The sequence below is a fragment of the Tachysurus fulvidraco genome, chromosome 21 (genome assembly GCF_022655615.1).
Source record: "Tachysurus fulvidraco isolate hzauxx_2018 chromosome 21, HZAU_PFXX_2.0, whole genome shotgun sequence".
Lineage (NCBI taxonomy): Eukaryota > Metazoa > Chordata > Actinopteri > Siluriformes > Bagridae > Tachysurus > Tachysurus fulvidraco.
In genome coordinates this window covers 15,292,142-15,318,529 of record NC_062538.1, presented here as the reverse complement: position 1 = coordinate 15,318,529, position 26,388 = coordinate 15,292,142, and the positions used below count along the sequence as shown (strand labels likewise).

Below are 26,388 nucleotides of genomic sequence, written 5' to 3'. Positions count from 1 at the left end.
AACACACACAAGGATTATTTGGTTGTAATTTAGGATTAAATCTATTTAGGGCAACATACTAGGGTTTCAGGTCTTTCTGCGTTTCATTCATTTTGTCTGTTTTGTTATGTTCTGCTACAACAATTTCATTAAAAAAAAGTTTCATTATTGAAATTTTAGTGCTTACTTACTTAATTTGAGTACTTACATTAACAGTCTCCTCATTATGTGTAAGGAGGTTATTGAGGCGCTCCAAATCTCTTTCCTTTTCTCTCATGCTTAGTTGAAGCAGATGAATTTCATTCTCTTTCTCCTCGACCGCCACAAACTTTTCCTCTAGTGCTTTCTGCTCACATGCATAAACACAAAAACTATGTAAGTAATATTACTTAAGATTAGAGACTATTACTGATATCATCATTAAACATCAGTGTTTATTTATAAAAATGAGATGGATGAAATAAGAGAAGCACCTCCAGAGCTTTCTCCTTTTCCCTTAGTTTCTCTCGGAGTTTGGCCAGCATTACATCACTTCCTGTTGAAGCTCGATCCTGCTCCAGATCCTGCACCATGCTCATGTATTCCTGAGAGAGAGAGATTCTGCATAGTTAGTAATTTTCACAAGTGTAGCACTTTCTCTAGGAGTTGCATAAGACTCTTAAATTGTTTAGAAATGTTGGCCTCCTCATTTTTTACAACAATGCTTCAGTTCATTGATGTTTAACAGCATTCATATATGCACAGATCTCTAAGAATCCCACCACAGCATCTCAAAACTGGACTGACTTTTCCAGGACCTTGATTTACTTATTATTATTGTCCTGTTTCATGAACAACAATTTCATCCCAGATTAATGAAGTTAACTCACACACACATGCATATCTGTGTTTACTTTACCTGTAGCTGTTGTTCTTTCTTTGTGAGGCTAGTTGTTAAATGTTGTACTGTGCTCTGCATTTTATGTTCTATTGTGCGGTTTTGCTCTTGTTGCGCTTGACTTTGATGCTCTAGAAGGTTCTCCAGCTCTGCCAGCTCTCCACTCAGCTTTTTCAGCTGATTCTGCAGGTCCTAGTTCACAACACAAATACACACACACATATAGCTTCATTCAGAACATAGCTTAAAGTAACTGAAGACTTCCAATAACAAAATATTACAATTCACATCTAATGGTCCATTGTACATGGTTTTCTGTATGTTTCTCAGACATTTAGTTTGATTGGCTGTTAATAGTGGAAGTGAGAGGCTTCACCATGGTGAGATCCAAGAACCTTTTGAGGCCTTCAGAAAGATTGTTGATACTTATGTCTTGTAAGGAAGTGGTCCCCAACCCCTGGACGAAATGGTACCAGGCCGCCCAAGGAACATTAAATTATTTCCATTTTATTTACTGTGGTGTATTTCTCACGAGTTTGTGCGACTTTCCATGGACAAGAGGTTAACCAGGAGCTGAGCGACATCACCTAAAGCCGCACCAATACCGCGCATGCGCAAAATATCATGATATCGGGCCGGGTTTAGGTGAAGTCTGGAGCTGAGCGGCTGCAAGCGGCAGTGGCGTTGTAGCTTTGGTGGAGAGAAGGTGTGTATCGCTCTTCTCTCTGTTCACCGGTACTTTCTCATGTTTAACAGTGCATGGTGTACGTGTATATTGTGTTTGATAAAATTTAACCCACAAATTAGCAAAAATGAGTACGAAACAGATGTCGTTAGAAAGTTAGAAACTCAGCCGGTGTTCTGGATTAAAGTCATGGAATACCCTGAGATTGCCACCACAGCACTTAAATCCCTATCGGCATTTCCGACATGCTATCTGTGTGAAGCGGGGTTTTCTGCAGTGATAGCAACCAAAACAAAACAACAGAATAAACTGGACATAAGCAACACATTTCGGGTGTCATTGTCTCCTGTTACCCCAGATGGAACCGTCTCGTTGCAAAGAAACAAGCTCAGGGTTCTCATTGATTTAGCGTTGTAGTGAGTTAAAAAGGCATGTTTAAATACAATTAAATTAAAATTATTCATTTTAATTTAATCGTATAGCTCCACCCCCACCCCCAGTGGGCCGCGGTAAAATGATCAAACATTGACCAGTCCGCGGCGAAAAAAAGGTTGGGGACCACTGTTGTAAGGGATATAAAAAGATCTCAAAAGAATTTGTAATCAGCCATTCCATCATCCAAAATCATTTACAAGTGGAAAACATTTAAAACAACTGCCAGCATGACCAGGTCAGGACCTCCAAGAAAATTCACCGCAAGAGCAGACTACAAGATGCTTAAAGAAGTCTCCAAAAACCCTGAAATATCATCACAGGACCTACAGCAAGCCTACAGTTGATGTCAAAGTGCATGAATCTACAATCACCATAACAGGGGGCATGTTTGGCACCAAATACAGCATTTCAGCAAAAGAAGCTTGATGGAAGTGTTATGTTTTGGGGATGCTTTGCTACAGCAGGAGCTGGCCAGCTCATCATCACAAAATCCACTATGAATTCTACATTGTATCAGAAGGTGCTTGAGGAACATGTGAGACCATCTGTCAAAAGATTAAAGCTGAAGCAGAACTGGATGTTGCAACATGAAAAAAAAACATACCAGTAAATCCACCATGAAGTGGCTGAAAAAATGAAAGATCCTGGAATGGTCAAATCAAAGCCCATATCTAAATCCTATTGAGATCCTGTGGCTGATTTAAAATGGACTATGTATGCAAGAAACTCCTCTCTCTTCAGCTGTGTGATGTTTGAGGAGATTCTTGTATGCATAGTCCATTTCAAATCAGCCGCTATATATATATATATATATATATATATATATATATATATATATATATATATATATATATATATATATATATATATATATATTATATTATGTCTCTGATCTTTTATATATTTGCATTTCTTTCTCTTTGCTGCTGTAACAGACAAATAAAGGTATATATTATTATATATTAAATTTTATATATTATTATATATTATATAAAATTAGTATATATATTATTATATATTAAAGGTTATACTGAACAAACACAATCTCTATTTCAATGGGTGCATGAAATTTGGTACTAACATTAATGGTCTTGTCTCCTTTTCTTTTGTGCTGCTGTAGCAGCTCCAGTTCATTCTCCAGCTGCAGTTTGTCTTGTTGCAGTAGCTCCATCTGTGCGTCTTTACTGCTGAGTGCACGCTGTAGCCTCTGAAGCTCCAGCAGTGACGAATGGCACTCTGCCTGTAGACGAGACAGCTCAGCATGCTGTGACTGTAACAGGGCCTGTTGTTCCTCACCACCCTACAGCATACAAACAACACATTTTAACATGACATGATACCATGACAGGCTGTATTTTTATGGTCATTATTCTAGCTGTTGTAATGTAAGCAATAACATAAACTGAACTGTTTCCCATTCTACAACATTATTTAATAATAGGTTATAAAACATCACATTGTACTTACCTGGTATTTCTGTAAATGAGCTTTGTGAAGAGCTTCCCTGGCCTTGGTTAAGGCCTGTTCTTTCTCTTCTAGATTCCCATACAACTCATCAACCTAAGAGAGAAACAAAAGGTGTCATGTGTCATAGATGGTTTTAATACTTCAAACTTCTTTTCTGGTGTGAAAGATAAGAATTGTGACCTGTCGTTCTTTCTCTTTAAGTAGGATGCTCAGGCCCTGAATAGTCTTGTCTCGCTTCAAGGCGTTTTTCTTATCTGCAGCCAACTCGAGCTCCCTTTCCTCTAGCTGTCCAGAAAGAGTCTGAGGGGGAAAAGCATGGAAAACAGCATGAGACAGAATTATTACACACCATTAAGAATTACTCAGTTTTAAAAAGCAACTTCCAAAATTAGGGATTCAACAGGAGCCATTTGTTTTCTAGTAGACTGTCAGACTCTGACATTTGCATTCACAGTAGAAAGCATAATTTTGAATAAAATTAAAATCCAATTCATAGGAGACTGGTTGGAATGGAGATTGAGTAGAAAAAGACCAACCGCTTGAATGTTATGTAAAGCTTTCATGAAAGCGTGGCAAAGAAAAGCCCCTTCTCTTTAAAAAGAATATGACCGCTTGACTTAGGTCTGCAATGTTGCACCTGAACAAACCAAGTGTTCTGCAACAATACCAAATGCAACTTTGGACCGATGAGGCCAAGGTTTAGATCGCATTATTGAGTATGTTCATGCGTTTACCTTGTTCTCTCTGTCCATCTCCTCTAGTCTCTGTTTTAGTGTTTGACTGCTGCTCTTTGTAGAGTTAAGCTCTTCAGTCAGCTGTCTGGTTCTCTGCTCCAGCGTGTTCAGCTCATCCTGCTTAACAACAGACATCTGCAACACACAAACAAATGATCACAATATTATGGGATTCCCATGGTCTGGTATGGCAATTATTTCTAAAAATATAAAACACATTACATACTCTATGTACCACAATACAGCACATTTATGGTGCCTTTTTATTCCTGAAGACTCCACCCACAAAACTAAATCCCATCTCGTGTTAAATTATAGCTATGAAATATTTTTTATTGTAATAGTCAACATTATTTAAAATGCAGCTGACATTACTGACACTTCTTACTTTGGTTTTTAGGTCATTAGATTTAGATTAAATCCATTTAAAACCATCCAAGAGTAGTCCCTTTCCTCTAGCTGCCAGCTGTACGATATAGAACAGAGAGCAACAACAAAAACAGGAAGCCATTGATACATCTTAAACACAAACACAAAACACGCACAAAATGTAAAGTTAAAAGTGTGTACCTCTGGTTTAAGAGATAGGTATTCATCATTAAATGCCTCCTCCAGCTCTCTCATAGTTCGTTCCGCCCTCACCATTTTAGCAATGTCGGCAGGTTCAAACACACCATTTGATTTTAATTTGATGGGAATCCTAGTGCCCATAGTCCGTTGCAGTGGGCGGGGCCTAATACTCTGCAGCAACTGAGGTAAATCACTCAACCGCAATAACCTGCCTTTGATTGTCTGTGTCTGCCTGAGACGTGGAAGTGTAGTAATAGCCGGAGTATGGCTGACAGAAACTGTGCATGATGGTAAAGCAGACTTCTTGTTGATGAGATCTGAATACTTGTGGCTTGGATAAGAAACACCAGCTCCCTCAATGCGGTCAGCTTTAAACGTAGAAAACCTGCAATTCTGAGCTAAGAAACTCCGCCCAAACCCGAGTGATGCATTGCGCCTCAACAGAGACGGATTCTTTTGCTGAAGTTGACCTTCACGCTCCTTTAAAATGGTGATCTTTGATCTAGGAGGTGCAGTCACTGTAGTCCCTCCAATGAGGCATTGATCCAACTTATTATGCTGGCTTTTAGACCTCTCAAGGTGCTTAGCCTCATTTTGCCACTGTTTCAACTCACTTTTCTTATGAGTTTCCTTTTGTAGCTTTTCAAAGCCATGCTCACGTGCTGACTGGTGCTGAAACTCCTGATTCACTGTTTTATGCGTATCACACCAATCCTGTTCTTGCAAGTTATTTCGCCAGTACTTCTGCATTATGATCATGCCCAGTCTTGATCTCTCACACTGCAGCACTTGCAACTGTGCAGTGTGTGTTTTCTGCAGGTCTTCAATGGTGATGTCGCACCGCACCACACACTCCAGCAGGAACATGCACTTCCCACAAAGAAGTTCACTTCTCCCATCTCGATGAAGATTGCACCCCAAAACATGGGCCAGAACCACAGCAGGCCGTGAATGTCCACATGTATTAAATAATGTCCGGCGCTGTGCACCTGGCACACCATCACCGCACACGCGACACGGTTCCCACATGACCACACACACACACAACAAAGACAAATCACTCCAAGAAAGCAAATCAGAAGGTCTAAACTACCTCATGAAGCTCAAACGTGGATTGCAGAAGATAGATAGAATCATTCTTGTTTAATTTCTCTTGCTGTTTCACTCTTTCATGGCTTAATCTCTGCTATCTGGTCAGTTCTGTGCCAAATGAAGCATGCTAAAGCTCCAACTGTGGAATAAAGCCTCTAATCCAACATCCCCCTACACACACAAAATCCAATCGGGCACAGACAACACACACACACACACACACACACACACACACACACACACACACGTCTAGGGAAAAGGAGCTTTATTCTGAACACAAACATCCATACACTCAGCTACAGGTGGCCAATATTCTGAATTACAAAAATAAATACAAAATATCTCACTAAAAAACCCTATAGCAAACTGTCCTTCAAACTGAAAATCAGTTTCCCCCAAGATCGGTTTGGAAATCAACCGAAAGCTTCCGAATTTACTAAAAAATAAAACAAAAATACTAAAAAGACAAGACGAAAATCATGGATGTTGCCAAGACACCTTAAGCAGCATTAAAGTACAGATTACGCTCTGCACTCTCTGTGACAACAATCTCTCGTATGTCTGGGTTGAGGGGTAATTAACTAGATAAAAGCCCTTTCTCACAAAAACATCCAAGCTCAATAAATTTAACCCCAAACAATGTGTCAAAATCTGCTGTGGTCTGATGAGACAAATTCCAAAAGTACAGGATGGCCAGAGTGCAGCATGGTAGCGTCAGTATCATGCATTATGGCTGCTTTTCCTCTGCCAAAATTAGGGTTTTTATCAAGGTGGAAGGCATCATCAATAACATACAACAAAACATTTCAACAAAATAGCTTAACAAAGAGATGATCGGTGTTTTTAGACCAGACCTAAGCAAAACCTAAACATCTGTGGGGTGACCTGAAGCTGGCTGTGCACAGGAGACATGGCAGATATATGCTGCGCACAGACAGGAATATGACATATCACATGTAGCTGAGAGGGTTCCTCCTCTCAGCCTGTGCACACAACATTTCTCCTACCTTGTTTTCCTTCTCTGATTTTTCTCTCTCCCGCTGTAACTCTTCTTTTAGAGCCTGCAGGAGCAAAACACAAAACATTACCACAAGTGTTTGTGTGTATGTTTGTTTGTGTTTGTGTGTCAGTGGGCACAGGTGTTTAAGAGTACCTCCTTTTTTAATACCCATGTTTTGTATATAAAAATAATGCATATTAAATACATTTAAATGTCAATACAAAAAAAAAGAAAAGAAAAGAAAAGAAATAACTGACTTGTACTTCTGCATCCTTTTGGCCAATCACAGTGTTGAGCTGGACCATCTGCTCTGAGATTGGCTGCTCCTGGTCCTTCTTCCGAAGTTTTCCAATTAGAGCGTCCTGTTTTTTGATAGATTCCTGAAGGTGTTCAATCGCACTACAGAAAAAGGAAGGAGCATAGCTTTAAACAGATTGCTGCCAAAAAAATCCAGCAAATCCCATTGAATTTAATTTATTATTGCTCCCTGAAAACATTTGTAGCTACATATACATATAAAATTTTTAATATTGGGGAGAGGGAAATTATTTTAGGGCATGTATATAAGCAAAGCATGTGTTGCATGAGCTTTGTTAGCAATGTTAGTTGAGCTGAAATAAGCTTAACGGTGCTGTTGCCAAAATGCTGGTTTCCCACTAATTTATCACAAAACACAGCAATTTGCAGAGAGCAGCAACCCTGAGAAACCAGCTCAACCATACCCAGAATTCTTAGTTGTTCTCACTATCTTGGCACGATTAATTGCACACAAAAATATGTTTTTATTTGATTTATAAATATACAGGCCACCTACCCATGTGCCTTTTGTGTTCGTATTCCAACATGCAAAATGCCATGTTAGTTAAGTCTATATGTGTAAAACCAGAAGACGTGTGGGTTTGGGATTTCGCTCACCGGTCTTTCTCCTGCAGAGCTTGCTGGAGTTTGTGGTCTGGTCCACGGGCAGAGCCAGCATCGTGCAATAATCCTGGTTGACAAACAGCTTCAAGTTCTTTCTCCAAACCTAGACTCCTCAGCTTCTCTTGCTCAGCAATAGAAGCCATCTTCTCCACTTCCTCCTCTGCACAGCGAAGAGACTAAAAAAAAAAAAAAAGAGAGCAGTCATCTTTAACTGCTGCTGTGTATTTCTTTTAAATGTTATATTATGAAGAAAGACAGGAAAAGTTTAACATTTCTCCTTGTGCGGGTGTGTATTTATGTATACCTCCTCCAGATCTCTGATCCTGGCATTGAATGCTTCTCGGAGTGCATCCATCTCTCTCTGACCGCGCTCCCTCTGGCTTTCCCCTGAAGCTCTGTTAGCTAAACTCTCTAGAGCTTTTCTGCACACCGACACACACCGATTATTTAAAACAGATGTGGATGTATATCTAAGATGTATTCATATCAAATCAACAGACAGCTGTAAATTACATTGATTTATAAAGCATTGTTATTGATTTCCTGAATGGACAGCTAGCTGCTTTGATTGAGAAGATTAGGGAGTGGGACTTACGATGCAGACACAAGCAGCTCCTGTTTCTCAGCAAGGTCTCTCTTCATAGATTCCACCTCCACTTTTAACTCAATGTTCTACACACAGACAAACACAGGAACCAAGGCGTGCACACACACACACGCACACACAGTCAAACACACAGACACCAGGATTACTAAAGCATTTATTATTTACTTGTTTGTGGTTTGGTAGACAGAACAATGAGTATTGTTTTTTTGTGCATGTGCGCCAGTGTGTGTGCTTGTCACCGTTTTGTAAATCTCTTCTGTAGAATCGTCACATTTTTGCTGCACACGCTCCTCCAGGAAGTAGATCCTCAGCTTCAGGTTAAAGTTCTCTTTTTTCAGAGCTGTAATTTGCTACCAAGACAGAAAAACTTTAAATTATTCATTGAAATTTATTTTTGCTAAAACGTATTTAATATTATTTCTCATCAACAATTCTTTTTCTCGTTTTATTTTTTGGATCATTGTGGGGATTAACCACACAATAATTAACATGACTAATGAGGGTATCATTAGACTACACAGAAAAAAGGGGATAATTTGACAGTCTACTAGCCCCTGTGTGTGTGTCTGTGTGTGCGCGTGTGTTGTGGCAGTGTGTGTGTGTGTGTTGTGGGATTGGATGGGGGTAGCAGAATGCACAACATTATGCCAACATCTAGGGCAAAGAGGGGGTGGGGAAAAAAAAAGATAGGATCAGAAACAAAATAATACAACTAGATCAGAGAGTTTAATAACAATAAAGATGGCATAAGGAAAACAGAAAAGAAAATTTAACATTCAATGACGTATTTATGTTTAATATTCATCAAGCGACCTTTACATTATAAATATAATGAAAGACAGAACTGATCTAATCAGTTCAGACTTCACATAAAAAAAGCACTTTCCCTCCTCTTTCCCACCCATTTCTCTTTCAACAGCACCTTAAATGGACTTGCACAGTCCCTCACTCTCTTTACAAGAAAGTAGGCTGCTCCATTCTGTCATTAATCCAGAGGAACAAAGTAACATGCTGGAAACCTCTAGTTCTCGTGTGTCTTAGAAAAAGCAAGTTAAAAGAGACAGTCTGACATAGTTGTCAATGAACAACATGTCTTCAAGAACAGAATGTTATAACTGTATTGCAAACAGCGCTGTGGAGAATTTTGGCCTAGCATCAAGAAAGGAAATTTCTTCCATGTCTGTATAACCACTAATCTTTATACAGCAGTTTGTTTTGGTGGCTGAGGTATTCTGAATGGTATAGCAGAACAGTTTGTATATATATTATATATACCTTGTTCAGCATACCTGTAGCCGTCATTAAAAAGCCAATTTCGTTAGCCTGTGAGACTGCACTCTTAGCTTAGTTTTATTCGGCTTAAGGAAGTCAAATTTGTATTTGGTTAAAGTTGCAGCAGCAAGGAATCAAATCCAAAATAGAAAAACAGTGGCTCAGCAAATTTTATATTAAGTATTTTCTGATCACCACGAACGGTTCTAAAGCATCATTACCACAACCCTTATATTTGGTTGTTTACCCTCTTGTAGCTGTCCTAAATAAACCTGGATGAGAATTGCTATATAGCTGCTGGGTGGAAGAAGATGAGTTGCCAAAAAGGCAGAGTCATGTTTGACTGAAAGAAGGTTAAAAAAAATGGTGCTTTGGCATCACAAAAAGTGGGGGAGGGGAGGGGGGGAGGAAAAAAAAAGTAAAGAAATTATGCTAACATATGGCTTTATTTATGACAGAGTATTAGACACACCAACATTAGTACTGCTAAATAAATTGCTACTACTAAATAAGTGGTGCTTACATTCTCGTAGTCCTTCATTGTGATGGCTTTGGTCGGTGACATCTTCTGCCCAGGGAACAAGGAAGCTGAAGAACAGAGGAAACATGGAGTACTGTATGATGAAAAAGAGATCATACATACAATCTACGCTACTGCTTTATGTCCAGTTTCCACATGGCACTTTATCTCCCACACAGCTGGATGACATGGAAATAACAGTGTGTGTATTCTGAGGTGTTACCTGTCATGCTGTCCATGCTGACGTCTGCGATGTTCAGAGAGTCCGGCAGTCTGGATATACTGCAGCTGCAGAAAAATCACACACCGTAATGAATAAACACATACAAACACACAAGCTCTGAAAAAGACAAAAACAAAGACTCACTCATCAAATCAAATACACAATGAACCATTCAATACTACAGTTCCATGAGCCTTTTAGAACCTACAGAGACCACAGGACACACACACACACACACACACACACACACACACACACACACACACACACACACACACACACACACACACACACACACACACACACACACACACACAAACCCTAAGAAAAGTAGAGGGGCTCTTTCACAGTGCTTTTAATGACTGCTCCATGTTAGTGCACACACACACACCAAACAATCACCAAAACAATCAAACACACACAGTACTATTCAGTGATGGATGTTATTTATGGAGTGATCCTAAGGCAATACAGGCTAATATGTTTCCACAAAACCCACATTCACCATTCAGATTTATTTTTTTATTTCCACTGACTAAAATTATATCTCTAATGTGTTCATAACCGTTTCCAAAAGAAGCTCTTACTGCACATTCTAAAGAGTAACATATCTTGACTCCTGACTTTCCACAAACAGATTAATGGATTGTGAGCTGTGCAACAACACAGAGGTTGTGTAGAAACAATCTAAATGCTAAATCCACTTCATATTGCCCACAAGTCTCTAATTTACACGTCATATGTTCATGGCCCAATTTACCCCCATATACTGCTTGTATGCCTAATTTACATAACATCCTCCCTCATTTATGCAGATTGTGACTGTAAACTAGGAAAGCATTCAAAAGGTTATCAAAACAACTGGGAAAGAATAATAGAAAGGAAAAGAAGAAGAAATGCAGTTTTGTGTTTTTGGTACAATGTATGACCAAATGTGTGTGAACTCCTCTAATAACTGAGATTGGGTGTTTCAGCCACGCCCATTGCTAACAGGTACATGACTGGAGAGGTATGGAGACCCATAATCTATATAGTTTTGCCCTATTTTTAAGTCAAACACAGGGCTTGAGTGGCACATTAAGTGGTTGGCCTGTGGACAAGTCGATTTGTCGTTCACTTATCCAAATAAAAGTTACTTGCCTGGATAGAACATCAGTGTTCTACTAACACAGCTCATAACACCTTACTTGAGCCATTCAGCTTTTCACAGCATCACAATGATGATGTGGTTGCTGACAACAGGAGTGTTGCATTGTGGAACGAAGCAAATGTTATAAACATAATTTTTCAAGTCAAGTCGCATTAGTTAACAGCAGTATTTATGAAAAAGTGCTGATATAAAATTATAAATAATTTATAATATTTTTTTTAAATATTATATATAGTCAGCTTTGTCGATTGGAATGCATGTGACAGTGCAAAACATCACTCCATCTTTCACTTCATATCACAACCTGTCAAATCAATCCCATCAAGGGTAAAATGATACAGGTCCTCCTTTTACTTTCCATAGTCTATCACTTTTTTTTGAGTTTGATGATTTACCAGATGCTTGGGTAGACTGCAATTTTTTCAGAACATTATTCTTAAGAAAATGAAATCGACATGGTTTTCTGCTGTTGCCTGAGGTAAAGCTGAATAGAATTCGGTCGAGCTTGTTTCTAAACAGCTGCTTGTTAAAACCTGCACTTTTCTGGTTTCTGCCGAATGCAGTAACCTACACATTCTACATCCTTTTCAGCAGTAAAAGAATGTGAACTTGTAAAGCCTATTATTATTATTATTATTATTATTATTATTATTATTATTATTATTATTATTATTGAAAGTCCTTTTGAGCCAGTAAAATATGTTCACAAAGTGTCAGCAAGTAACAAAGTACTCTCTTTAAATTTAAAAGGATATTGTTATCACATTTACCAGTTGTACTGCCTATGATTAAAAATAGTAAAGAGGAATGAACTGACAGAGGAGGTGGCATTTTGCTTACTATCCGAACTCTTAAGCTGCAGGGATCAATGCTAACAATACAAAACGTGTACCATAGATACATAATGGTATTATTAACATGGCAAAAAATAAAAGACCCTGCCAGCTATGTACAAAGTATCCATACGAGTTGAATTCTGATATCGGGATTTTAATATGAATTAAAGACAGAGACAGAAATCCTTTTTAGTCGCTTCCTCAAAGCGACTCTAAACACAATACTTCCTCTTCTCTAAAGATATAGAAGACCTCGTACCACATCACATAACGGTAACAATTGTACAAAAACAATCCACAATCGACAAAAGTCAAAATTGAACGTAAACTGAAGCGGAATTTCTGACGCCAATATAAACACCTGCGCGTGAATAATTATAACGGTTATAAGAACTCCGCTATTTACTTATTCATCAGCGCCATAAGGACAGCGAAGGCTCAGCTTATTCTCACCTTACTATAGGCTCCTGTGCTTTCCAGTCAATTACACCAAAAAGCCGTGTTTAAGAGCAAACACACGTGATGTGTCTTCTTCCTCAAAACTTGAGCTTACTCACACTCACACTCACACACAGCTTTTCTAACTCTCTAAAGTCTGAAACTAATGCGAAGAAACAGTACACCAATGCAGATGAAATCATACTTCCTTGCTAATGTCAACACCAAGTAAAGCAATTTCACATACTGTTATTGTAACGTATTATTGGCACACGGTAACCATGCCAACCCATCAGAACATTCCTGGCTAGTTTCGAACGCAGCCTATAAATATATATATATATATATATATGAACCAAATATTATATTTTAATATTAAACTTACCTACCTACTGGTTTAATATTAAAAATATAGTAGAAAGGGACCGTTACGTGATCCAAATGGAAAGTTTTTCCATTCCGTCTAACACTTATTAGCTAGCAATGCTATCTCGCTAACTGCGTATTATTTGTTATGACAGCGCGAGACGCGATCGCACGCGCGGGAATTAAAATAACTGTCACTGCGCAATAAAGTCACTAAGCTTATGAAAGCGGAAGTCACAACGGATATGACGTGTGTCTTCATCTAAAACGTAGAAATGGATTGATATGATGAGACAAAGATAACGGACGGGCTTTATTAATCGACCAAGTCAGAAATCATCAGCATCAGAATCTGTTCGATTCTTTTAAACTCAGATATTTCTTTCTAAACGCACACAGACAGAATTTATAAAACAGATAATTCAAAATAGACTTAACCCTAATGATACTGATACGCATAAGCATATAACTATATAAACAGCCACGTCGTTATGTACAACTGCAAGTGTGAACACTGGTTGTTCGCTTTGGGGGTCGACTCTGAATCGGAATTCAGCTTGTTGGGAATCGATTGTGTTGAATCGAGAAGTCGATCTCACAGAATAATCCTTACATTATGCAAAAATTATGTGTTGCTTGCATAAAACACGGTTATGATATATTATGAGTATGAACAAAGAAGGGTTATGTAAAGATATCTGGAAAAAAGATGAATTAAACAAGTGCTAACGAGTTAACACTAATGTGTCAAATGTGCCACACAGTGTCAAATGTGGTAGCCTTAAAACCTTGGTAGCTTTAAGATACATTTAGCAGTGAAATCTGCTTTCCAAACTAAAAAAAAAAAATACTACTGATTACTGACGTACTTCGCTGTGCAGAATGTCACCTAACACCTTCAATTTGAACGTCGTCTGTGCAAACGAGTCATTTCACTTTTCGGAATCGACTCCGAATCACTTGTCATTGCGAGAAGAAAAGAAAATAAACATTTGAATTATGATGATGACAACACGGTTATTTGTTGTTGTTGTTTGCCTTTATCTGCTAATGTGCTTCCCTTTCTATGTCTTTGAAATGGCTGTTTATATGAAACTGCGCGGTCTGTTTTGGCTTCATCCAAAATTAATTCATTTTTAAATTAGCTAACTTACCTCCCATTGATGTCAAAAGGCAGCGTCTGGTCCTCCCCTACCACCGAATCCATTTTTTCCTAATTAATATCACTATTTAGCCGCAAGATCAGAGTCAAAACTAATCATTTAAACTCGTTTATTATAAAAAATAAAAAAAAACAAAGCAGCAAAGGGAAAATTCAAAGCAGATTCAGTACCGCCATTTTAGAACCAGTGACGTCACTACCCGCCAGCGACAGCATGGACCCGAGGGGAGTGGGTCACGTGCTACGCTACTCTTCAGTGATTGGACAAAATAAAACCTTCCTGTTGTTTGACTAGTTTACTGTTGTTGGTTCTGTCCTCTGTGGAGTCTAACAAACATTTACATCGCCTTTAAAAGGATTTTATAAGAAAAAAAAGTCATTTTTTCAGTCAAAAATCATTATTATGCCTACTTAGTGTGATTAGATTCCAAAAAGTTTTTTTTCCCAGTTGCTGCTTTGTTTTAGTTTTAGTTTTGTCAACAGTTTGTGTAGTGGGTTTTTACATACATTTGATTATTCACTCACTTTCAATAGGGTTGTTGTGGTTTCTGGGAATACTAGTGAGGCTGGAAAATACCATGGGTGGGATGAGGTTAGGTCGACTCACGGTCATGGACACACACAATCTGCAAACCTGAATTGTTTTGGGGAGGTGGAAGGAAACCAAAAAACCCCAAGGAAACTAAAACAGAAATCATATACAAAACACTACTCAAACTGTAACCTGAGATCGAGTTCAACCCCCGTCTCAAACTATAGCTTCTGGTTGAGGTTAGGTCGACTCACCAGCTCAGTGTTTGTCAACTTTTTTTTAGAGTCAATGTAGTTAATTAGCCCATGATGGTTGCCTCCTTGATAACTACAGTAGGTGATGAGAGTGAAGCGTCTTCTTATTAATGGTGCTTGCTTGTTATCTTGCATACTGAGATATTCTTCTTCTTTGTCCCGCAGCTTTTGTCCTATAGACTCATGAATGAGGTGTCAAATCGACCGGCACATTGAAGAGAGGTGTGCTATGACTTTTATAAGCGATCCGACCAACGATGTTTGCACAGCGGACGAAAAAGAGGCCAAAAAAGACCCATAGACTTGAATGGGAAATTCCTAAAATTTCACCCTAGCAACCGAGTGCCGAGATTTGCCACGTGCAAGCACCATTCACATTTTCTTCAGGAAATGTACATTCTAGTTCTTGTTCTTATTTTCTACTTTCTTCCTTATTTATTCAGAAGAAGATTAAAAGGTCTGACAATTCCACATATAACCAAATATACTTTCAAAATATTCAATAGAAAGGCATTTATTGTAGTTTTTTTTTAAAATAAAGGTTCTGTTAACTGGCATTTGAGACCATTTCATATGAAAACAAGTGCAATGTATTGTTCTAATAAAAAAAAAATGTGTAGGTGTAATTTTGCAGAAAGTGCGATTTGCTTGCATCTAATAGTCTCTAATGTTCACAGACCCATTACTTAAAAGATTCTACAATAAAATATTTTGATACATATTTTTGGGACATTTAGAATGTTTTAGGAATGGAACAATTGTATGTGTGTTAGTATGTATTGTATGTTCTCCTCATTTTGTTCCCTGGTAATCTAGTGGCAAATGATCCCATGCTCTCCCCAGTGTGGCAAGTTCAAATCCCGGGCAGAGAATCAACCCAGCCACTAGGAGGCTGCACAAACCAGAGCACTTTCAATGTTGGTCCCAATCCTGGATAAAAAAAAATGGGAGGATTGTGTCAAGAAGAGCATCTGTAGTAAACAGTGTGCCAAGTCGAATAGTCAGACCAGATCATCTGATAACACCATAATGGGAGCCACCTACATGCACAAGCTCTTAAGAATAATCCAATAAGACACCAATTTCTGCCTCATCACCCAAACCCATTATGAGTTTACACAGCTATTCAACTGGATGGAATGAATATACTTGTGTGCTAAAGAATGATACATACCTGTCCTATGATAAAAGCTTTAAACTGTTATTAAATAATCCACAAAGGCCAGTACAGACTTCACTTCATCATCCAACCACACACACTTTTCCATGTGCTTTCGCAGTTTTGCAAACAATTCAGTAGCTACTTTTTTGTATTCAGATTTCCAGCTGCACTTGGCTCTATTAAGACCCACCCCATTTTAAAATCCCTGAATTAGAAAATCCACAAATAGAAAATTTTTTTTTTAACATTTTCTCATTAATATTTTGCTTTGGGATTTTATTTTATTGGAATATCTTGGCAAAAAAAAGGAAATATACAAGAATTTTATCTAAAATTGCGTGGGGTTCAAGCCAGAGTTTGTGTGTGAGTGTGTGTGTGTGAGAGAGAGAGAGAAAGAGAAAGAGAAAGAGAGAGATTTTTTTTACAAACCTGCCTTTGCTTGAATAATTTATTATTTTTCCCGGCTCCTCTTTAAAATAAATATGTGAAAAAATAATAAAAGAAAAAGTAAAGCAAATGTCTTACTGTCTATACATTTACATTAACAAAGGACTGCATACACACACACACACACACACACACACACACACACACACACACACACACACACACACACACACACACACACACACTATAGTGTTTCCATGACAATCATGTTGCTCAGTGAAGAACTGCAGAAGTACATCAATACTGTCAGTGGCCACTGAAAAAAAGGACAGACAACACTGAATGGAGAACGGGGTGAAGTGGTGAACAAATCAAACAGCCAACACAAATACATTCCTGTCCTATGATAAAAGCTTTAAACTGTGATTAAATAATCCACAAAGGCCAGTACAGACTTCACTTCAGCATCTAACCACACACTCTTTTTCATGTGCTTTTGCAGTTTTGCACATAGCGCTGGTCAAAATCAGCAGCATCGAAGAAACAAAACCCAACGCATATAAACACACACTTTTCAGTGTGATAAGTCAAAAGAATGTGTATGTGTGTTCAAGGTGAAATAACACTAAAGTAGAAATGAACCCATCTCTTTGAAAAACTGAAAAAGTGCCACATGCAGAAATACCTGCCGTAAAAAAAAACACTAAACAAAATAAAACACATTCGTCATATTATGTTGTAACACTCTCTGACAAACATATGCCCCATCCCTTCAGTGCCAGGTGTGCTCATATTTTGAGGGTCATGTGACCAACACGGGTGAAGTTAAGGTTTCTGTATGCAAATCAAGGCAGCGCGGTGATATCATGGTTCCGCAGCTATGTTTTAATAGATCTTGGCTTCACGGTGATGCTCACCTGCACTGACACACCCATTGTGCACACCCAATGCATCACCTGCAGTCAGTATTGCAGCGAAGAGTGGAGCAGTAGCTAATAGGAAACAGTCAATAAGGAAGCACAATTCCAGTGTTAATAGGCGCGCAAGAAATGAGCGTGTCACTTCCTCTTGAGTTACTCATCCTCCTGAGCTGCAATATGTTATAGACAGTGATGCAGCTGGTGGGCTATTAAGAGTGGAGCTACACTGACCCTGAAGCTTATAGAAGATGACCGATAAGGAAGCTTAATTCAGAAGCCAATAGGAATGCGAGAAAAAAATGCATTTTTTATTTCCTCTTGGATGAACATTGTCTTTTGAGCTGCCACAGGTGGTTGTGAATGGTGATGGCGTCCACACTGGCTGAGACTGTCTTGGCCGGTATGACCGTAAACTGCTTGCGGTCTGAGCTGTATTTGTAGAGCGTGTCAATCATTTTGCGAGTTATGGAGCGTGGGCCGGTCCCTGACAGCTTTGTCAGCTCCTCAGTGTCAGGCATGAACGCATAAAGTGACCGGAACTGACAACCACCATCACGGAACAGGATCATCAGGTGATTGGCCTCACAGCGCTCGATTTCCTATAGTGAACAACAAGCAACATCATCTTAAAGACATTTTCTTTTGTTTTATTTCAAACTCATCCCTAATCCTCTGCACTGTTGATGACATGGATTGTGACGTTTTCCTGTGATTCTTTAGTTAAAGCTCTAAATTTGTGCTTGCCTTATCCTCTATGACTCTCACTGTTAATGTTTAGTTTTGTATATATTTCAGTTATATGTATATCTTAAATTTGGGAAATTTAGGAAATTGTTATAGAAGTCATTTTGAATTAAATTTTTTTATCTCACAATGCTGTGTAATGCTACAGACCTTTTTTATTGTAATTATTAGCATGTAGTCATCAGTCATTTCCCTTTCCCACCATTCAGCATGTAGCTTGTCTGATACTTGAGAAGCTGTCAGTCCAACATCCTCTTATGTCACTGTTAATAACAATTTTCTGTATGTAGTCCTTGCCAATTCCCACCCACCAGTCTGGTCTCTGCTATCGTACAAAGCAGGGAGGGTGAAGGGTGAAGACTATGAGGGTGAAGATATTTTATTATATCTTATCTTATCTTATATATTTTACTATATCATTATTCCTCTGAGATATTTGAAGCCAAATAAAAATCACAGAGCAGTATTTTATTCTTCCTTCCCAGGCAGCACAGTTTATTTGGCACTTTTTTACTCCCAGCCATGATGTGGCATCATGGGGATCAAGGTGGCACTTGGCTGAGCCACGTATTCTGTTTTTTTTTTAGCTTTAGACATACAGTTGGGATATTTATGTAGTGTTTGTGTACTCCAGTTAAACTTAGATGCATTACCTCTAGCACAGCATTCTTCTGGGCTTCGTTGACCTTGCCAGCCAGGCAGCAGTGGGCAATGGCATTCTGGATGATCAGCTTATTGGACTTAGCGCTGGGCTCCTTATACAACCTCAGGCCTAAAACAAGCACAAAGCAAGCATATTAATCAGAATGTGTCTGTGTGTACACATGATTTTATATGCTGATGGAGACCAAGTGTCCCCTCTGCAAAAAATAAATAGTAATAGATGACATGGGCTATGTGGCTGGTCCCAACAAGGAAACCTGGAAAACTACAGCTTTTATGTAAATACTTAAGGAGGCAAAATGTCTCTTTTTGGTAATTGTGGTTCAGGTTATATTATAGCATTAATGAGCTGTATGCGTGTGTGTTTGTCTGTGTGTGTGTAGATATATGTGTGTGTGTTGTACTCCACCACTGTATTCTGCTGTAGATGTGATGGAGGAAGCTGTTGAACCATTGTCCCAGTCTCTCTCCATGTTCCTGCTAGCATTGCGGCTTAACATAGGAAACGACTCCACGGATTCACCTCCACCTCTGTGACACACAATCACAAACTAGTACAGACTTTTACTCTACACATGAATGTTTATTGTTCCTCATAGTTCTCAGAGATGACAAACATCCTGCACATACACACACACACACACACACATATAAACCGACCTCTGTGAGCCCCCGCCGGAGGTAACGCTGTCTGCTTCTGTAACAGCAGACGCTAAAGAAAGAGAGGAGCCAGATGGAGCAGTACATAAACGTACAGCTAGAATTACACAAACAAAGACAGACACAGAGAGAGAGATTATAAAAATGTTAAAAATATAATATTTGTAAATTGTGTATCATGTACAGCATAGAGGCCGAGCTGTCATACGGGTGGTGGTGCCGGATTGGCCACGATGGTGTGATTTGGGATGGGACCGCCTGCGTTGGGGCCGAGGCTTGGTCACACCCTGTTCTTCCATCAGTTCCTGTTGTTTTTTTCGCAGATATTCCTGCTTGATTAATTCCCTGCGTGCCTTTTCCTCCTCCTTACGCATCCTCTCTTCCTCTGCCTTACGCCTGACATATAAATATAAACAGCATTAAAATTCGACCTTATACCTGTACGATGTGTTGGCCTGGTTCAGACCTAGGACAGACCATAATATTTTTTTAACAGTCGACTACACGAGTTACCAAGAAAATACTTAGCTATGATTTAACAATGTTGTTTTTAAGTGTATTTTTTGGGGAATGCTGGGATCAATGTTATGTGGCTCTTTGCATTTCACATTCACATTTAGCAGATAATTAAATACAAATATTTTTGTATGTTGTCTCAGTTGTCTTAATTTCTTTCCCATACAGAAGACACAAGCACAAGTACCTGGCCTCATCTCGTTTAAGCTCAGACTCTGCCTCCCCCTGCTGCTTGCGAAGACGTGCCTCCTCAGCCTTCTTCTGCTGCTTCAGCAAAAAGGCAGCACGCTTCTTAGCCAGCTCATCCGCCGCCTTCTGATCGTCCTTCACGCACACACAGACACACACAAATATAAACTCACCGTCCATTTTATTAGGAACACATTCACATTCATGCAGTTATCTATTCAGCCAATCATGTGGCATCAGCATAATGCATAGACAAGTCAAGACGTTTTGGTCATTTGGTCCTTCTCTTGGTCAAGGAAAAAGCTTCCAGGAGAACAGCAGCTTATAAAATATTCAAACCAGCTAATACCAAAATATGCAAAGTTTATAAAGTGAGTATACACATAGTGGACTTTTTTATTTATTTAATTATTAGCAAATTTTGTGTTTTTACATTAAGAAGCAACTGGGTTATAGCAAGATAAAATGGTTTCTAAACGTTTTTTGCTGGTTATTTTCCTAAGCAACATAATCAGCAACTTAGGGCACTGCACCTATATGCAAATCAATCCATCCAAAAATAATTATTTATATTTATACATAAATATAAGAAAAGCATTTCTTATATTTATGTATAAATATAAATAAATATTTTTTCACCCAGAGATCGAAAAGTATGGAAACATTATCTATTGCATGAAATCATGTGTTCAGACACGACTCATAGACTAAACACATTCACACTCAGTGTTATAAAAAATCATTTACATCAACCATTGTTACACCTGATTTGCTGAATTCAATTTTGACTTTTACTACCACACTGAAATATAAGTTCAACTTCTTAATTTCATATAAAAAAAACAAGAGAAAACCCCATTATTGTTACCTTGAAGAAAAAGCCCAGTCCTGATTTTTGTTCGCCAGAGTCAGGTGCATCAATCAGTTCAGACAGGGCTACTTCGATCAACTGGGCTTTCTTCTCCTCACACTGATCCTCAATGGTTTCTTTCACTGATCCACTTTGCGCTTCCACTTCTGGTGATTCTAGTTTGGGCAACTCTAGGCCTCCGGACTTTTGGTTTCCAGAGTCAAGGAGACGAAATGTGGTATTTCGTGCCACACTTCTGCCAGGGGTGCGTCCAGTTGCTTTGGCCACATGCTCTTCGTCGTTCTCTGCTCGTGGCGTCCCGCAGTCCTGAGGTGTCCTGGAATCGTTAGTAGGTGTTCGGCCACTGGCTTTTGAACTTGCACGAGTGTTATTCTCCTTGCTAAATTTAAGCTCTGAAGGTTTTGTTCGAATGCTTCGTGACGAACTTAATTTGGGAGGTCGTCGTGTGGCAGAAGACATCTCTAAGAACTGTGTCGTGGGTTGAGGCTTAGTCTCAGGAATTTGAGGTTTCATCACATATTCTTGTGGAGAATTCAAGGTTTGTTTCATGAGCAGCTCCTGAGGTTGAGACTTCAGGGTTTGTTTCATGAGCAGCTCCTGCGGTGGAGGCTTCAGGGTTTGTTTCATTAGCAGCTCCTGCTGGACAGACAGTTGCATCATCTGTTGCTGGATTACACTGATTGCGTCGTTCAAAAGCTCAATTGAGTGGCTGCAATCACTCAGATCTAAGTCTTCACACACATCCTCCTCATCCACCCCTTCAGCTTTGTAATTAACCCCCTCTATGCTAACAGGTGATGCTGAATCCTCCCAAAGTTTTCTTGACTCTTTATCCAGGTTTTGCTCAATTTCCTTGCTCTTGGCCTTCAAAACCTGCATGCACGTGTCATCTTTTGTCAGTCCTTTCTCTTTCATTGGAACTAATTCCTGTTTGGCTGGATGTGGCAGCGTATCGCTGCGTCCCTTCTTAACCACATTAAGAAAAGCTGCTTTGCCCAGCTTAAGTCTCTGCCGTGCTGCCAGCACCTCCATCTTCTTTTTTTGAGCCTCTATGGTACGCCGTTTATCCTCTAGCTGCAGTCGAAGGTGGACAAGGTCTGAGGCCATGCCTCCTTTTCCATCAGGACTCAAGGTGCCACACTCAGAGCCATCAGGAGTGGTAGCATGTGAGCTGCTTGCACTGCTGTAACCATCATGCACAGCACTGCGATGCAATCTTCGCTCTGCAAAGCTCGTCATATGGCTAGAGGTGCTGCTAGCCTGTGAAAATGAGCTTGGATATGGGCTACAACATCCACTGGTGCTATCTTTGTCTCTGTGCTCACACACTTGCACATCCTCGCACAACTTTGCTGATTCGTCTTCTTGTCGGTGACCTGGGCACTTTAGAGTGCTTTCAAGTTCCTTTTCTTCTATATCATCTTCCTCTTCTTCATCCTCAATATCTGAATCTGAGGCTTCACCCACCCACTCATGTTTTCCATGTCTCGGAAGCTCACAGTTTGCATGTAGGAAGAAACCACCAGATGGCATAGAATTTATATCTTCTGGTTCCACAGTATCAATGGTCATGAAACTTTGGTTTATTATTGTGTGGTCAATAGGTGAGTGCCCCCCTCTTCGTCTTTGCCCCTCGCCACTTTCTTCTCGTTTACTGACCACTGAAATTTTTTCCTTATTAGGTCGTAAGAAAGCCGGCTGCAATGGCTCATGGATGAAGCTCTCTGACTGGGGTTCTCTGAACCCCCCCACCCCACCGGGTCCTACAATGGCCATAAGCTCCTCCTCCTTTTCATCACTGTCATTACTATATGCTGCGTCTGGGGTAGGCTGACCGTTGACATGGTGACGAGGAGTTACAGAGATGACATTGGAAGCTAAACTGTCTTTGCTGATGGAGCGCGCTAAGCTGATGTTGTCACCACCCACCCGCTCCCACTCCATTTCCAGCTGAGAAATTGGTCTACAGAAAGAATGAGAGGAAGAGAAATTAGTTGAAACATATGTCTGCAAACTGAGTTCAAATGTTATGTCAGTAAGAGAGCTTTGACATCTTACCTGTGTCTTCTCTCCATCCAGGCCAGCCGGGATCCAGGATTGTGTCCATCCATGCGTGAGAGTGAACTAGACCTGTTCCTGAACTCTACGCACATATGTATACATACACATTACAGCCTGAACAACAGTCCAAGTCATGATTTATTGAATATTCATGGACTTAAGAATTTAATTGTGCTGTGATGTGAATATGTTATAATAGCTTAGTCATTAATTGCTAATTGATAGTGAAACGATAAAAATACAAGCTGACTCTTTGCTGTTGCTAAAAAAATTGTAATTTAATTTTTAATTGTAATCTTTGACTAGCTGTTGTAAAATAAGTAGAAAAACACGCTTATATAACAGGGTCCCTACATGTGCCTGCTGCAGATATGCTAAAGATTTATTTTGTTTAAATAAGAAAATAGTACCTGTTGGGTCCACCCCCTGGACTGGAGTCTGCTGTCTCTGTTTCAGTGAAAGGAGCGAGTATGTGGCGCTTGCTTTGTTACTGCAAGAATTTTCAGACACAAACTATAACATATATACAGTGCATACAGTGTATACAAGAAACAAAACAACTTTAAAACAGAAAGAATACTGCTGGTATTTACATTACTTTAATGTACTTTTTTGTCTGTCTTTACATCTACCACAAAGTAAATGCTTCAGAATAAAATCTCTAAAATATTACAGCAGAGACCAGGCTTACTAACAAATTAGGAATAACTAGCTTTTTTTGAAACTTGGAGATTACCCAGGGATGCAGAAAATAATTGAACCTGGGGTTGCTTGAATTGTAAGCAGCATGCAAGCCCTTGAAAAGGTTTAAATCTGAGGTGCAATTAAATAAATTGTGATCTAGATGTATATTAATTGAGGTGAAAGTAAAAATTGTTTTAGGTTGAAACCAGAGAAAAAAGACAACTAGTATACCAAGATCAATGTAGACTCTAGCACAATATCCTTTACTTGTCTTGAGGTTAAAGAGAAACCAGAAAGTATGAAATCCACCCTGAAGGCACAGGATTCATTAAGTGTAAAGAAACATGCACACCATCAATATGTACTAGCAGTAACTTGACGGATCTTTTCAATTACAACAAAAATCATCCTAAAACTAGACAATTGGATAATTGACCATGTAGAAGACAATATAACTATCAAATAAGTGATTAGAATGTTTTACTCCCAATCAATAGACTGAACTAACTACACTTTTTCAGCACCCTCATCAACACTAATTCTTGCATCCTTGAGTTTACCTAATTGACTAACATCTCAATTATTAACTCAATAATCGATTGACATATATATAGACAACAAGGTACAGAGTACAGAACACAAAACTAACATACAGACTAACTAACATTCTTTTTCATTTAAAGAAAAGGTTTATTATCATTATAAATGATATCAGCAATAATGAGTAAAAAGTAGAATATTGAAATTCAGAGTTTCTTAGTGACACTTCAATCGAGCTGATACATGATTCCCAGATTTGTGTAAAGCTTAATGATCCATGTTAGATCAAATATATCCATTTTGTCATCTAAACAAGAGCTTCAAAAGAAGGGATAGGACATTTGGACAAATTCTAAATTGTAAATCTTTTTGTGAATTTCTAGTATTAAATGTAGAAAAAAATCCCACATTTTCATTATGGTCTCAAACATTTTGACGCCACTGTATACAGGTGTTGGTCATATAATTAGAATATCATTAAAAAGTTGATTTATTTCACTAATTCCATTCAAAAAGTGAAACTTGTATATTATATTCATTCATTACACACAGACATATATTTCAAATGTTTATTTCTTTTATTTTGATGATTAGAACTGACAACTAAGGAAAATCCCAAATTCGGTATCTCAGAAAATTTGAATATTACTTAAGACCAATACAAAGAAAGGATTTTTAGAAATCTGGGCCAACTGAAAGGTATGAACATGAAAAGTATGAGCATGTAAAGCACTTAATACATTTTGCCTGAATTACTGCAGCAATGCAACATTTGAAATATATCAGTCTGTGTGTAATGAATGAATATAATATACAAGTTTCACTTTTTGAATGGAATTAGTGAAATATTGATGATATTCTAATTATATGACCAACACCTGTATAACCATAACCACACACAGAGAAACACAAGTTAGACTAGAGACACACTTACACAGATGCAGAATCCTCCAGAGGGCGATAATACCTGGTACAGGTGTCATTAACTGCGCCTGTTGCCAAGGAGTCCACCGAGGGGGAGGAGCTTAAGAAGCTACGCTTTGCAAAGTTTGAAACAGTCATGTGGGGGCGAAAGCTTTTTGGCTGTGCCAAGGCTCTCACTGCAACGTAGAATAATCAGATGTCAAGTGACCAGCCAAACAGATTACAGACCTGAAACTAACTGAGCTTTGTACTGTAGAATTGTTTTACTAGCAAAATTCCAGAGTATTAAGTTTCTTTGGTTTCTTTTTACCCATCCAAAAAGATGCATGCAATCAAATTGCTGCAATGATAATCTCAAAGTTTTGAACAGACAACAAATCCAAGTCACAAACAGATTTGCAAACATGTACAGGTTTTGTGAACAAAGACAACAAATTCATACAAAAAACAAGGTCATTCTGAAAAAAAAAGGAAGGAGTAAAAGAATCTATCTGAAGGAATCCTATGAATTTTAATTCATAGTAAAATCATGTTCTTGATTATATTATGTTATATGTTTTTTGATTTTGACATTTTATATGGAATACATACATATTTTGCATCACAAAACACAACAATGAAGACAAAATGTTTTTTGTATTTTGTACAGGAATCCATTAAAGGTGTATTTCTGACCTTCTTTGATGTCTTGTAGATCTTTGGGTTTCACAAAGTCTGGTCTCATCACCTCGAACCACCAAAACAGCTCTGCTATGTAAACCATCACATTGTGCTGCAGAGAACAAAATTAAAAGACTTGTATTTGTGTATCTGGTAAAAGCATGACCACTGCTATTGTTAAAATTATGACTAGGTACATATTACCTCATAATTGTGGGAAAGATTAAAGTTGTGAATGTAAAAGGCAAAAGCAGACTATGTGAGGTAAGAAACGTAAATCTGCAGTA

At 38.7% G+C, this 26,388-nt stretch overlaps 2 protein-coding genes across 16 annotated transcripts in view; both read right to left on the bottom strand.

The window, feature by feature from the left end:
* cdk5rap2 (CDK5 regulatory subunit associated protein 2) overlaps window positions 1-14,532 on the bottom strand; it is a 37,383-nt gene extending 22,851 nt beyond the window's left edge. For 3 of the 9 annotated variants that reach the window (XM_047805397.1, XM_047805398.1, XM_047805401.1), the window contains exons 1-8: window positions 4,748-5,818; window positions 4,178-4,312; window positions 3,624-3,743; window positions 3,444-3,536; window positions 3,058-3,276; window positions 878-1,048; window positions 453-563; window positions 188-325 (exon numbers count right to left, since the gene is read on the bottom strand). In XM_047805397.1, the coding sequence (XP_047661353.1) occupies window positions 188-325; window positions 453-563; window positions 878-1,048; window positions 3,058-3,276; window positions 3,444-3,536; window positions 3,624-3,743; window positions 4,178-4,312; window positions 4,748-5,776 (2,016 nt within the window). In that variant the 5' untranslated portion in view covers window positions 5,777-5,818. Of the gene's footprint in view, window positions 1-187; window positions 326-452; window positions 564-877; window positions 1,049-3,057; window positions 3,277-3,443; window positions 3,537-3,623; window positions 3,744-4,177; window positions 4,313-4,747; window positions 5,822-6,846; window positions 6,901-7,096; window positions 7,239-7,754; window positions 7,937-8,064; window positions 8,183-8,355; window positions 8,433-8,606; window positions 8,718-10,162; window positions 10,228-10,382; window positions 10,448-12,821; window positions 13,052-13,195; window positions 13,377-14,326 lie in introns of those variants that run through there. The other 6 variants (XM_027179374.2, XM_027179408.2, XM_027179417.2 and 3 more) reach the window with 6 other exon arrangements.
* A 2,282-nt stretch (window positions 14,533-16,814) lies between these two features.
* Window positions 16,815-26,388, bottom strand: part of camsap1a (calmodulin regulated spectrin-associated protein 1a) — a 28,798-nt gene continuing 19,224 nt past the window's right edge. For 3 of the 7 annotated variants that reach the window (XM_047805999.1, XM_027178892.2, XM_047805998.1), the window contains 11 exons: window positions 26,117-26,213; window positions 25,452-25,617; window positions 23,704-23,783; window positions 23,291-23,375; window positions 21,230-23,195; window positions 20,360-20,496; window positions 19,865-20,052; window positions 19,657-19,753; window positions 19,406-19,527; window positions 18,987-19,105; window positions 16,815-18,188 (listed from right to left, as the gene is read on the bottom strand). In XM_047805999.1, coding sequence (XP_047661955.1) covers window positions 17,898-18,188; window positions 18,987-19,105; window positions 19,406-19,527; window positions 19,657-19,753; window positions 19,865-20,052; window positions 20,360-20,496; window positions 21,230-23,195; window positions 23,291-23,375; window positions 23,704-23,783; window positions 25,452-25,617; window positions 26,117-26,213 — 3,348 coding nt within the window. In that variant the 3' untranslated portion in view covers window positions 16,815-17,897. Of the gene's footprint in view, window positions 18,189-18,986; window positions 19,106-19,405; window positions 19,528-19,656; window positions 19,754-19,840; window positions 20,053-20,359; window positions 20,497-21,229; window positions 23,196-23,290; window positions 23,376-23,703; window positions 23,784-25,451; window positions 25,618-26,116; window positions 26,214-26,388 lie in introns of all 7 variants that reach the window. The other 4 variants (XM_047806000.1, XM_047806002.1, XM_027178902.2 and 1 more) reach the window with 4 other exon arrangements.